The sequence below is a fragment of the Apiospora aurea genome, assembly GCF_038362705.1.
Source record: "Apiospora aurea strain CBS 24483 chromosome Unknown utg000001l_segment0_segment0, whole genome shotgun sequence".
Taxonomy (NCBI): Eukaryota; Fungi; Ascomycota; class Sordariomycetes; order Amphisphaeriales; family Apiosporaceae; genus Apiospora; species Apiospora aurea.
The window spans coordinates 7207165-7219097 of record NW_027117388.1 but is presented as its reverse complement, the minus strand read 5'-3'; the positions used below and the strand labels follow the sequence as shown (position 1 = coordinate 7219097).

Sequence of the window (11933 nt, the reverse complement as noted above, 5' to 3'; positions counted from 1 at the left end):
TCAGTGGCTTAGGCTACCGCTTTATAGATGCGCCCATGTCCACTTCGTGGTGTCAGCTCGGATGGCATGCCTCCGCACGAATCCTCACTGGCCTGGAGAGTGCAGGGCCTGGGCTCCGCCTTTCTCCAGGGGATGCCAATCTGGTGCCACCCGATGCCCGACTGCAGCGCCGGAGCATCGGCGCAGATCACATGGAGAACGCCACCCATTCGTCCATCGCTTTTGGTTTGCTGCTGCTGGCACCGGGCGTGCTATCGCCGTGGTACGCTGACATCTGCGCGCACGTTGGGCGAATGATGAACGAACGTCGAGGAGCCCACGTGCTCGCTCGCGAGGAGCCAGGCCATCTCTCGCTTGCCTCTTTCGGCGGCGCGGAGATTTCGTGGCCTGCCTCCGTGGTGGTTCGGCCGTGGGGCTGCAGGGGGATTTTCCGCCAATTGGTCGCGAACCGACTCCCAGGGAGAATCCACTCCTGCCGCATCCCTGTGCCCATCAACCTGATCAGCTACGATACAATCGACACAGGAAGTCTAGAATGGTCTGATGGGCGAGGGCAGCGCCAGCAGGCCATCATTCGGACGAACGGGCCAGTCAACGGCGTCCCAATGGCGCATACACACTCAGCTGGTCAATAGCGACATCGTCCAATCACACCATGCTCGTGCCAAGAACGAAAGATGGAGAAGTGCAGAAACACTCGAGTAGGGGGTATCATTACGTATGCTCTACTATGCAATCTACTTATGCTATGCCCATATTCGTAAATGCTAGACAAAATCAACATGTGGTAAAATAAAAAAACACCGCGGAGACGCAGAAGCAAAACGGCTCAGGCAGTCTCTTTCTCGCCCTTCGCGGCACTGTTGGCCGCCGCCGCCTCTTCGTCGCGGTCCGTGGGCTGGAGCGACTTCAGCCCCGTCTTGTGCTCCTTGTGCTCCTTGCTCAGCTTCTTCTGCCCGATGAGGGGGCTGAGCAGCAGCCCCAGCGCCGCGAAGCACGTGTACATGATGTACATGGTCCGCAGGCTGTTCCAGTACGCGCCCTTGGCGACGGCGCCCGGCTCGCCCCGCAGCGCGGCCACGACGCCGACGTTGCCGCCCGCCGAGCCGCCCGAGAGCTGGTCGGCGAGCTCCGGGCCCAGCGCCGCCAGGAGCTGGGGCCGCTGCTTCTGCATCTGGTTCTGGAAGACGACGCCGCCGATGACGACCGAGATGGATGTGGCGAGCTGGCGGACGAAGCCGAAGGCCGAGGTCGCGGACGCGATGTTGCGCGGCTCCACCGAGGACTGCAGCGCGATGAGGGGCGACTGGAAGTTGGGCCCCGTGCCGATGCCCGCGACGATCTGGAAGATGACGATCTTGGCCCAGTTGTAGGTCGTGTCGAGGTCGATGAAGAGGCCGAAGCCGAGGGTCATGACGGCCATGCCGAAGATGATGGGCGGCAGGTACTGGCCCGTCTTCTTCATCCAGACGCCCGTGCCGGCCGAGACGAAGGAGAGCGAGAGCGCGTAGGGCAGGATGTAGACGCCCGAGAGGAGTGCGTCGGCGCCCAGGACGGCCTGGAAGTAGAGCGGGAGGTAGTACGAGCCCGAGATGAAGCAGTAGCCATGACAAAAGCTGACGGCGAAGGCGGCGACGTTGGCGCGGTTCTGGAAGAGCGAGAGCGGGATGACGGGGTACGTGGCGGCGCGGGTCTCGACGACGAAGAAGAGGCCGATGGTGAAGACCCCGAACACGAGGAGGCAGATGACGGCCGCCGAGTTCCACGGGTACATGACGTCGCCGAACTCGAGGCCGAAGAGGAACATGAGCGTGCCGCCGATGATGAGCAGGCTGCCGAGCCAGTCGATGGCGGCGAGGCCCTCGCGCAGGGGCGTCTTGGGGTTGTGCAGCTTCAGGACGAAGACGAGGATGGCGAAGCCGGCGGCGGAGATGGGGAGGTTGACGTAGAAGCACCAGCGCCAGGTGACTTTGGAGGTAAACACGCCGCCCTAGGTAGTGAGCGTTAGATTGCATGCAGGCAAGAGCATCAAGGGGCACGTAAGCAATCGAGACTTGGGGGGAAACGTACCAATACGGGACCAATTGCCGAAGCGATGGCCCAGACCATTCCCAGCACGCCGTAGTAGATACCGCGCGTGCGCATGGAGAAGAGATCGCTGATGCAGATGTTGACGAGCACCACAATCCCGCCGCCGCCGGCGCCCTGGATGGCGCGGGCGGCGATGAGCATGCCCATGCTGTTGGCGAGGGCGCAGATGAGCGAGCCGAGCCAGAAGGTGGCGACGGCGCACAGCAGCAGCGCCTTGCGGCCGAAGATGTCGCTCAGCTTGCCCCACGAGGGCACGAGCGCGGCGTTGGCCAGCAGGTAGGCGCTGCCGACCCAGGTGTAGCCGACGGGCGAGGCGAACTCCTGCACGATGGTCGGGACCGCCGTCGCCACGATGGTCACGTCGAGCGCGGCCAGGAACAGGGCCGAGCACAGGGCCGCCATGATCAGCGTCGTCTCCAGCTTGGTCCGTCCGGCCTCGGGCGCGTCCGTTCCCGTCTTGGGCGGCGGCTGGGCGGTGACGCCATCGTTGCCGGTGCCGTGGCCGTCACCGTGCGCTACTGCTGTGTCGCCGTTTGGTGAGACATTGTCTCGTCCGTTGGCCCCTGTCGCCGGGACGTCCGTGCCGACGTTGTGCGCCGAGTGGGCATGGTTTGCGCCGGGCTCCTGTTTGGCGCTTGGCGACGAGTCTGTTGTTGTCGTCGTTGTTGTTTGCGTAGTGTCTCTTGTAGGTTCTGCCCCACCTCGCTCGACCTCATGCAGCGTGTCGGAGGTGTCGGACGCTGCGTCACGGACCATGGTGATAGCGGCTGCTTGTTTCCTTCAGCCAGAATTGAGTTCTTGGGGTGGCAGCAGAGGAAGGTTAAAAGGGGGTCGCAATCGCCTTGGTATTCCAAAAAGGGGGGGGATTGTATATGCATGCGAACAGATAATAATAGACACGAATAATGTACGCAAATAGGGGATGCAAGGACCAAAGTCGACTGTACAGGCAGAAACCCGCCTTCTAAAAGAATAAAAATATTTTCGGGCGCCCTTTGACTAATCCACGGGCGGTCGGCACGCAGCGATAGTTCCAGGGGATAGTGGGTTCAGGACTTGAGGACCCACGCCTTAGTGGGCTCGCCCCGGGCTTTTCGGCATTGGCGGCGCGGCCTAACCCAGCATTGCAGCGGGCAAATCGCGTACAAATCGATGATGCGATGACCTGCAAGTGCCTGCCCGCGCGATTGGTCTAGCCGACTGATGCAGCAGCGAGATATTACGAAGCCTTTGTTCGGCAAATGCCCACCGATACGTTTACTCGCGTATTGGTAACAGAATACTGCTTCCCGGGTTTGCTTTTGACCTGCAATGACACCCACCCCCTCTGCACTTCGGCTTCGCTTACGAACGCGTATGATCTGTCATTATTTTCTCGGATGCGATTTCTTAAGCTTGCGGCAAAGCATCCCGCAATCCCATCCTCTAGTTGCTCACTATCCCACCCCCTCGATGCCTTGGCGCACATTACCTCAGGCCGACTTTCTGACTTCAGATGGCGTCTGCACTAAGGCGATGGATAGCGCCGGAGACAACGTATGCGGAAAGCCGAGTGCGACAGGCCGAGCGCCGAAGTGCTCTAGGTTAGTCCCCAGGGCTTTGCTTTCTGGGTGGCTGTTCGCAACAGACCCGATTGAAACACGCCGGAGATACGAGCACGGGTCCCGGAGTCATGGCTTCTCAACTCGATAGCCCCCCTCGACTGCTGTTGCGATTGCCGGCATAGGATTGCTTCGAGGATTTTGGGATTTATCTGTTACATGCTACCATGGATAAGCGGGTTTACACCAAGACAATACGTAAAACCGTGACATCTTTCAGTCCACTTTTGGCGAAGTAGGTATTTATATGCCCTGTCAATCGCGATCACCGCTCAATGTATTACATGACCACCAGTCGTGCAGTTACGCACGCTGCTATGCTATCTTTCTACATCATGATCGTAGCGAGGGCGACACAGATTGCAAGCCCCAGCGTCGACGCAGCGGACCAGGAAGCAGCAGCATCATTTGGTGTAGAAGAAGGGCTCTGAGCACTGCCCATCGGTTCGCCCACTACCCCCGTCGGCAGCGCCCCCGAAGAACCCCTCGCTGGCGTGGGTGACGTAGGCGCCGCCGGGCTCGCGGCGCAGGTAGCACTCGCGACGTCCGTGATCTTCGCCCCGTTCCCGTCGACACCGCACCGCGCCGTGCCCGTCTCGTTGCGGACCTTGAAGTCGATGTTGGCCCTCTTGAACCCGTAGTCCACCTTGCTCGTGCTGTTCGCCCAGACGCCCGCGACCTGCCAGAACAGCGGCATGCGCAGCGTGTTGCCCGCGCCGACGAGGTACTCGAGCAGCTCCGGCGTCTGCCGCCAGACGTGCAGGGTCGCGTTGCGGACCTCGCCCGTCTCCGTCTTGGACGCGTCGGGCCGCCGCCAGCCGCGCTCCGAGCCGATCAGCGTGCCGTTGGCGGGCGACGCGGTACCGTTGGCTTGGATCCAGGGGAAGCTGTAGAGGGCGTCGCCGAGGGACTCGTACAAGGGCACCGACGAGATTTCCAGGAAGGAGAGGTACTGGGGCGCGTCTTTCCCGGAGGATGACGCCGACGCCGCGGCCTTGTCGCTGAAGGTGATCTGCGGCACGTCGTAGAGCACGTCTTGGAGGGAGAGCGCGTCCCCCGGTGGCTTGGAGGTGGAGAAGGACAGGCCGGAAGGATAGACGACGCTGAAGTCGAAGTCGCGCCCTTGGATCCGGGAGGTGGTGGCGCGAACGCCTTGCGCGAAGATGGCGGCGGCCGCCACCGATGCTAGGGAGGAGTGCATGCCGGGGGAATAAGTCGCAACTCCTTGGCGAACGTTTTGAGCAATACCAGTGTCTTTTCGAGAGGAGTGGAGGAGATGGGCCACGTATCGGGATTTTCACGAAAGGTGCTGCTTTTGTATCCCTCAATTCATCACACCACTCCCCCGATGACTCAATTCAGCCAAGAGAATGCGAGTGAGCAGAGTAATTGAATACGAAATGACTGGAGGTCGGCCACGTCGCTGGCATTGCCAAGAGTGGCTAGATCCCAGAGTAAGCACTAGGCCCATCTCAGGGGTCAACTCCGCTGGGGCTCAAAAGGCAAATTCCGGTTCCACATTCTGACATCGTCAACCTCCTCGTCGCTGGTTGATACTCCACCATTCTGATTTGAAACTGGCACCGTGAAGAAACTGCTGGCGGGGCCAGCACCTATATCCTACATTTGATGTACGGTAATGCCCGCGATATTTTGGGGCCATTTGCCCTACCCCCTTGAGCGTCGGAAACTGTAGTTGGAACCCATCGAGGCTGGGTCTTCCTGCTATGCTGCTGCCGGGTTGGTTGCAAAGCGAGCCCGGCGTCCATGCCGTGTGATGGGAGATGCATGGCAATGAAACATCGGGCGACAGGGGCTGAAAGCAAGGGGGGTATCGGTAAGCAGCATGATTGGTCAATCTTCGTGTTCGAGGGAGAGGACGCACCGAGTGCCTTGCCTCTTAATGACCATGGTTCCTGAAAAAAGCAGCATTGGAACGTCTTCTGCTCTCGTTGCGACAGACTTGATTGGAACGACGGATATGGACTTCGAACTTGACCCGGCAATCATTGCAGGTAAATCCATTCACATCATAAGATCGAATGATTGTTTTCACGAGGTTGGATCTTACTGGTCTTAATGAAGCCCTGCCCGCTGGAGCTGAGATCATTGCAGTCGATCCCCATGGAAACACGAACTGGTCCAACGGCTTTCGTGTTGCCGTAGAGATTGGCGATGGGGGAGAAGAATTCTTTCTAAAGGTACACCCAGGCACTATTTCAGACTTGGGCGGCATTTGTCATTGACTTTTCTCAGATAATCGACCGCGAAGACGCCATAGCGATGGCCATTGGGGAGTATGAGAGCCAGAAGGCGCTCTTTCAATACCTACCAGACAACATATCGCCGGCACTGGCCCACGGGACTCTGGAGTTGAACCCCGACTCGGCCTTCTTCCTGACCAAGTTTCACAGATTGCAGTGCGGAATCATCGATCCGATCCTTCTGGCAACGATCTTGACCAAACTCCATACAACCTCGAGTTCCCCTACTGGCAAGTTTGGCTTTCCTGTGACCACCTTCAAGGGCTACATCGCGGTCGTCAACGAGTGGACCGACACCTGGGAAGAGTTCTTCGCTCGGCAGTTCAAAAACGAGATAGCCTGGGAGCAATCAGTGCGTGGCGAAGACGCCGAGATGGAACACTTGGCGGAAAAGTTCTTCGACAAGGTGATCCCCCGGCTCCTTCGCCCGCTCCAGACCGAGGGACGGAGCATCAAGCCCGTTCTTTGCAATGGCGATCTCTGGCACGGAAACATCGAGTTCGACGTGGCAACGCAAGCCCCCATCATGTTTGATTCCTGCTGTGTCTACGGGCACAACGAGTGTGAGTTTGCTGACTAACCCACCAACAACCCAAGACTGATGGAAGAAGTTGATCTTTCTCTCATGGTGGCGCCCCGGTATCGCCTCGGTGCGCTGCATGTCGCTGAATACGTCAAGGAGATGGGCGTTTCTGAACCGCGCGAAGACTTTGATGATCGGCTCCAGCTGTACCATTTGTAAGTGCGCGGTCCCCGCGATGCATGCATCGTAAGCTGATTGCTGGCAATAGGCGCAACGAGTTAGTTGTGTCAGGACTATGGGCAAATTGGGCACATTTGCGACAAGAGTACGTTCAATGAAATAAAACCCCACCATTCAAAATAGCTAACATTGATGTCTTGCAGTGTCAAGAAGACCATGCGCAGCTTGATCGACAAGTACCCTCAGGGGCTCAAGGGGGCAGAGCCTATCATCAAGTTCAAGGAGAAGGCCGTACTCTGATGAAGTGACATCTCTGTAGGAACAACAGGTCTTTATGTACACGACGACCTAGCTTAGCTTTGAAGACTGCTTTTTTCTTCTCTCGCCCAAGCCTGCATCCCATGGGCCTGTGCTTGATTACCCATATCGTGAACTATCCAATGCACCACACAACACTTACAAGGTGCCGATCTGTTCGTACGCTGCTACCTGTTGCTTAGCCGCGAGGATAGACCAGGAGCTGCAAAGATGTACGAGTAGCAGTCCTACCAGGGGTGATTCTCTTCTGTCCACATTAGGGGTCACGCCCCCCTCAATCAAAAACGTCCGTAGCAAACCGCTCGTTCCGATGCGTATCAAACCACCGCGCGGCCTCCTCCTCCGTCATCGCCGGGCCGCCGCCTCGCCCGCTCTCGGTCTGCACGATGCGCACCAGCACCCCCTTGACTGCCTGCGCCATCCTGGTGGCTCCGCAGACGTAGAAGCGCGCCTCCCTGCGCCAGAGCGCGCCCACCGCCGCTCGCTCCCGCCACAGCCGCTCCTGCACGTACCGGCACCCGTCCGCCGCCTCCCCCTCGTCGTCGGTGGCGCCGCCGCGCCTCCGGCTGTACGCGCGGTACACCGTCACCGCGCCGGCCCGCTCCCACGCGTCGAACTCGTCGCGGTAGAGGTCGTCGTCCGCGGCGTCGCGGCAGCCATAGAAGAGGAGGGCCGGAGCCAGCTCCTGCTTCTTGGTGGTGCAGAGGACCCAGCGCTCCTGGACGAAGGCGCGGAAGGGCGCCACGCCGGTGCCGGCGGCAATGCAGACGATGGGCGTCTTGGCCGGCTCGAGGGGCAGGCGGAACCCGCCCGCGGCGGCGCGCACCGAGGCTTGGATCCGGTCGCCCGGCAGCAGGCCGGAAAGGTACAAGGAGGCCGCGCCGACGTGGCGGCCGACGCCGGAGTAGGCGGGCGCGTCGAGGACGGAGTAGGTGAGCGTCAACGTGCCTGGGTTCGCTAAAGGTGAAGATGATATGGAACTGGGCAGGTGATGGTTTCCTCAGTCAGTAAATCCATTTCGTCATCCTCTATGCGGTGGAAAGTAAGTAGACTCACTACTGGCGCACGCGCATGGGCGGCAGCATGGAAAGGAAGCACCCGAACGGGATGTGTATATCGGCGAACTGTTCTAGAATACCGAGGACTGATAAGTACCTAGACCGAATCTCGTCTTCGAAACCATCTGTCGCCAGACGCGAGATCTTCTCCTTGATCTCGCCGTCCGCAAACTGGCCGAGGGTAATAATGTTCTACATTGGCGGAGAGTATTAGCACATTATGAACACCGTAATGCAATGTCCCGGAAACGTGATTATGAAATTTCGACATACCCGTTTCGTAGCAACCTGGTTCAGCTCGACGTAGGAGCCCAGCACTTCGGAGACGGGCAGGCTGACATTGGTGGGCAGCGTGGTCGGGTGCGGCGACGCGATCGAGATGTGGGCATCCCAGGCCAGGCGGAAGCGCCGCATCACCCGGCCCACCGTCTCCTTCGGGTTGTGCGGCAGCACGGCCAAGTAGTCGCCCGCGGCGTAGGTGCAGCCGCTGGGGAGCTGGATCTCGAGATGGCGCTTCCCGCCGGCCCCGGCGTCGTCCTTCTTGCTCAGGCGCCGGGCGTCGAGGACCAGGGATTCCTGGACGTCCTGCCGCAGATCGGACGGCCTGGGCGTTGTGATGGTGGCTTGTACCGTGGGGGAGGTGTCTTCGGAGCCCGCCGCCGATTCTCCAAAGTGTTGCTTGATGGCGGGCCACAAGGTGTGGTCCTCCCACGTCTCGAAGTCGGAGAACATGTCCCGGTCTTTCGCATTGCATTGGTGGTCACCATGGGCACCATCCGAGAGGCTCCGAGTCTTTCCAGGGCTGTATCCACCAGACCCGGCACCTTTTGATACGTTTCAGCCCAATCGCTGTGACCTGTCTCTCTGTTAGTCCGATGTCCATTGCCGGAAGTTCAGGACGGACATACCACAGCCCCAGACGGCATATCTTGCCCCTTCCAGCTTCTTGTCGTCCTCTAGATTTTGGATCCAGTTGACGAAGTGGGACGCGTTGTGTGTGGGCTGGCCTTCGTACGATGCCGCGATGATGACCACGGGGCATCCGGTTGGCAGTGCTTCTTTGGCGGCGTCCAGTATGTCGACGCAGGCCGTGTATCCGTGATCTTTGGCGTCGGAGGCCAGCCTCTGCGCCATGAACTCGCAGGTGCCCGAGTTCGAGCCGTAGTAGATCGCAACCTTCCGCCCCGTCGGCAACGCGCTCTCGGCTTGTGGGGAAGAGGAGGGGGAACCCAACGGAGAGGCTGTGGTGCCTCCCGCTCCGGCTCCTCCGAATGCTCCTGCCAAGCGCGCTTCCAACTGCGCCGGCGCCAGGCCCTCGCGGGAGATGGCCCGCAGGTACAGGTCCTTGGGCTTGATGGTCAGCGACTGGGCGAGGCGCAGCGTGTAGGCCGGGTTCTGCGTGATGAAGTTGAAGTTCTGCAGCAGCACCGCCAGGGCCAGGACCATCTCCTGCCACGCAAAGGGCCGCCCGATGCAGGCTCGGAGCCCCGTGCCGAATGGCGCCCAGCAGTGCGGGTACTCCTTCTGCATCCGGTCAAAGTTGGCTTCGAGCATCCGCTCGGGCCGGAACACGTTGGCGTCGGGGCCCCAGATCACCGGGTCGCTCTGGGACCGCGTGAGGAAGCAGACGACCTGCGTGTCTTTCTTGACGAGGTATTTGCCGCCGATGATCTGGTCGCCCACGGCCTCCCTCGCAAAGGCCGTGATGGGCGCATTCAATCTCATGGTTTCGCGGATAAGCTAGGGACTGAAGGTCAGCGGCCGCGAAGATGACAAGGGGTTTTGTGGGAGGGATCGATCGACTCACCGCCGTTATATACTTTAGTTTCGAGACGTGTTCGAGCGTGACGGCGCCGGAGTCGGCAGCAAGGCTCCTAGAATCCACCACTTCCCGTGCCGTCGACCGCAGGAGCCTGATGTTCTCCTTGAACCGGCAGTTCGTCGAGTGGTAAAAGACGGACGGCATGAAGCGGTTGGTCCGCTGCGCGGCGGCATCCATGACCTCGTTCATGGCCTGGATGAAGGGGTGCAGGTCCTGTCGGTAGTACGAGTTGAAGCGGAAGCCCATGGAGCACAGGGCCGGGGTGTCGAGGGCGAGGCGCGTCACGTCGCCGCCCACGTCCAGCGGCGCCTGGGGGCCCTGGCGCGCCCATTTCAGCGCCAGCTGGCCGCCGATCTCGTGCATCTCGTCAAACATGCTGCGGATCGACAGGGCCCGAAGGCGGACATGAGGACTCGATGGGCAACGCCCCAGTTCACTTCCTCTTCTCCGGAGGACTGGCCCCATTCTTCATTAGCAACAGGACCGTCAAGACACCAGGGTCCCCGACGACCCCGGCTGAATGGGACCAATCGCTTTTATTGCAACGCTGCTTGCTAAGCTATCCGAGTGCGATCTACGGGGCTCTCAAGCCCGCCGGCCCTTGTCAAGTCCCATTTTATCTCTAACTAGCTCTCTTGCTTTACACGAACGGCACCGGGGCCCCGCGGCCCAGTGCGCTCTAGTAGATCAACGGCACTTATAACTGCACAGCTTCACATACTTATCGACAGCGCAGTAAGTATAGCATTCGAGGGTTCTAGGAGCAGCACCGAATATCGCAACCCATCCCCGCGGCCAACACCATACGAAACTTCCACATCAAACATGGGTCATCACAATCACGACTTTCCCGGCGACAAGTACGCTTTAACCGGCCTATGGGGTCCTCCGACCAGCTGGGCCAAGTAAGTTTGCCTTTGCCTCAGCCTTACCTAGCTTGAGCTCCGCTTTGCGTCCCACACCCTGCATGTGTAGTTTCTGTGAAGAGGATTATGGCGTAACACGATATACTGCCGAGTTCATAAACGCCTTGTCGAACATAGCATACGGTAAGCATGGGTGTGATATCTTCCATTCCCGTCGTCCCGAAAGCTGACATTCTTCGGTATAGTCTACATGGCACTGTACTATCCCGGACACCATGGCCATCTCGGAGCTTTACTCAGCCTTGACTCCATGTCTTTATCCATGATCCTCGTCGGCGTCACGTCGACCGTCTTTCACGGGACAATGCTACTAAATGCGCAACTAGCGGACGAACTATCCATGCTGTTCCTGGCCACCGCCATCCTGCACCGGCTATACACCGTCGGGCGGAGCCCCTTCGCCAAGCAGGCAGCGACGGTGTTCCTGTTACCCACCACGACAGGTCTTGCCGTTGCCTACGTCAAATCCGGCAACGTCATGTACCACGTCACCATCTTCGGCGCCCAGTTGACATGCATCTGGCCTCGCACCTTGTACCAAATCTTCGCGGCGGAGAGGGCGGCGGAGAGCAGAGCAAAGCGCCTGCGGCAGTTCGGCAAAGCCGTGGTCGCGCTGGCTGTCGGTTACGCGCTGTGGTACATCGATTTGGAGTTTTGCGACCTCCTCAGGAGCTGGCGACAGGCGCTCGGGGCGCCATAGTCGTTCGTTCTGGAGTTTCATGGGTGGTGGCATGTTCTTACGGCTATGGGGGCTATTGAGTATATCAAGCTCGTTCGTGAACTGTGTCCGTAGTCTGTTGGTGGGTAGGAAGTGGCTGGGCTATCCGATGGGGAGACCAAGGTACAGTACACACATGTAAAAGAAAATCAGAAAAACAAAAACTCTTTCAAATCGCGAGGGCTGAAAAATACAATACTCGTCTTGACCTTTTCGATATAAGCTGCTAGATAAGTATGTTTAACAGAGAAACCTGTAGTTAATCCGACATGGCTTTCAAGACACACCAGCACTAAACTTGGTTATTTACTATAATGAAGCGGCTAAAAATTGCAATTTTTTAGAAGGCATTATTTTATGGGTGCACTGAACCCGTGACGGCAGAAAAGCGTTGTCGGTGTAAGTCATGTAAGCTGCCGCGTTTCCGCCACT

General features: G+C 59.1%; 6 protein-coding genes across 6 annotated transcripts; 3 read left to right on the top strand and 3 right to left on the bottom strand.

Annotated features, from left to right (window-relative positions):
* Positions 1–35: 35 nt before the first annotated feature.
* PG986_002192 (uncharacterized protein) lies at positions 36–635 on the top strand (the record flags this gene model as incomplete). The annotated part of the gene is made up of 1 exon (XM_066838414.1): positions 36–635. The coding sequence occupies one exon, from the start codon at positions 36–38 to the stop codon at positions 633–635; it is 600 nt and encodes a 199-aa protein (XP_066707307.1).
* Positions 636–829: 194 nt separating this feature from the next.
* Positions 830–2847, bottom strand: PG986_002191 (major facilitator superfamily domain-containing protein; the record flags this gene model as incomplete). Its single annotated transcript, XM_066838413.1, has 2 exons — positions 830–1990; positions 2071–2847. The coding sequence occupies 2 exons, from the start codon at positions 2845–2847 to the stop codon at positions 830–832; spliced, it is 1938 nt and encodes a 645-aa protein (XP_066707306.1).
* Positions 2848–4020: 1173 nt separating this feature from the next.
* On the bottom strand, positions 4021–4893 carry PG986_002190 (uncharacterized protein; the record flags this gene model as incomplete). Its single annotated transcript, XM_066838412.1, has 1 exon — positions 4021–4893. One exon carries the CDS (start codon positions 4891–4893, stop codon positions 4021–4023), a length of 873 nt encoding a protein of 290 aa, XP_066707305.1.
* Positions 4894–5601: 708 nt separating this feature from the next.
* PG986_002189 (uncharacterized protein) lies at positions 5602–6959 on the top strand (the record flags this gene model as incomplete). Its single annotated transcript, XM_066838411.1, has 6 exons — positions 5602–5707; positions 5778–5893; positions 5949–6519; positions 6568–6694; positions 6748–6804; positions 6863–6959. 6 exons carry the CDS (start codon positions 5602–5604, stop codon positions 6957–6959), a joined length of 1074 nt encoding a protein of 357 aa, XP_066707304.1.
* A 292-nt stretch (positions 6960–7251) lies between these two features.
* Positions 7252–10232, bottom strand: PG986_002188 (bifunctional p-450: NADPH-p450 reductase; the record flags this gene model as incomplete). The annotated part of the gene is made up of 5 exons (XM_066838410.1): positions 7252–7957; positions 8034–8227; positions 8309–8859; positions 8944–9775; positions 9843–10232. 5 exons carry the CDS (start codon positions 10230–10232, stop codon positions 7252–7254), a joined length of 2673 nt encoding a protein of 890 aa, XP_066707303.1.
* A 450-nt stretch (positions 10233–10682) lies between these two features.
* On the top strand, positions 10683–11483 carry PG986_002187 (ceramidase; the record flags this gene model as incomplete). Its single annotated transcript, XM_066838409.1, has 3 exons — positions 10683–10762; positions 10833–10906; positions 10969–11483. The coding sequence occupies 3 exons, from the start codon at positions 10683–10685 to the stop codon at positions 11481–11483; spliced, it is 669 nt and encodes a 222-aa protein (XP_066707302.1).
* Between the last annotated feature and the right edge of the window lie 450 nt (positions 11484–11933).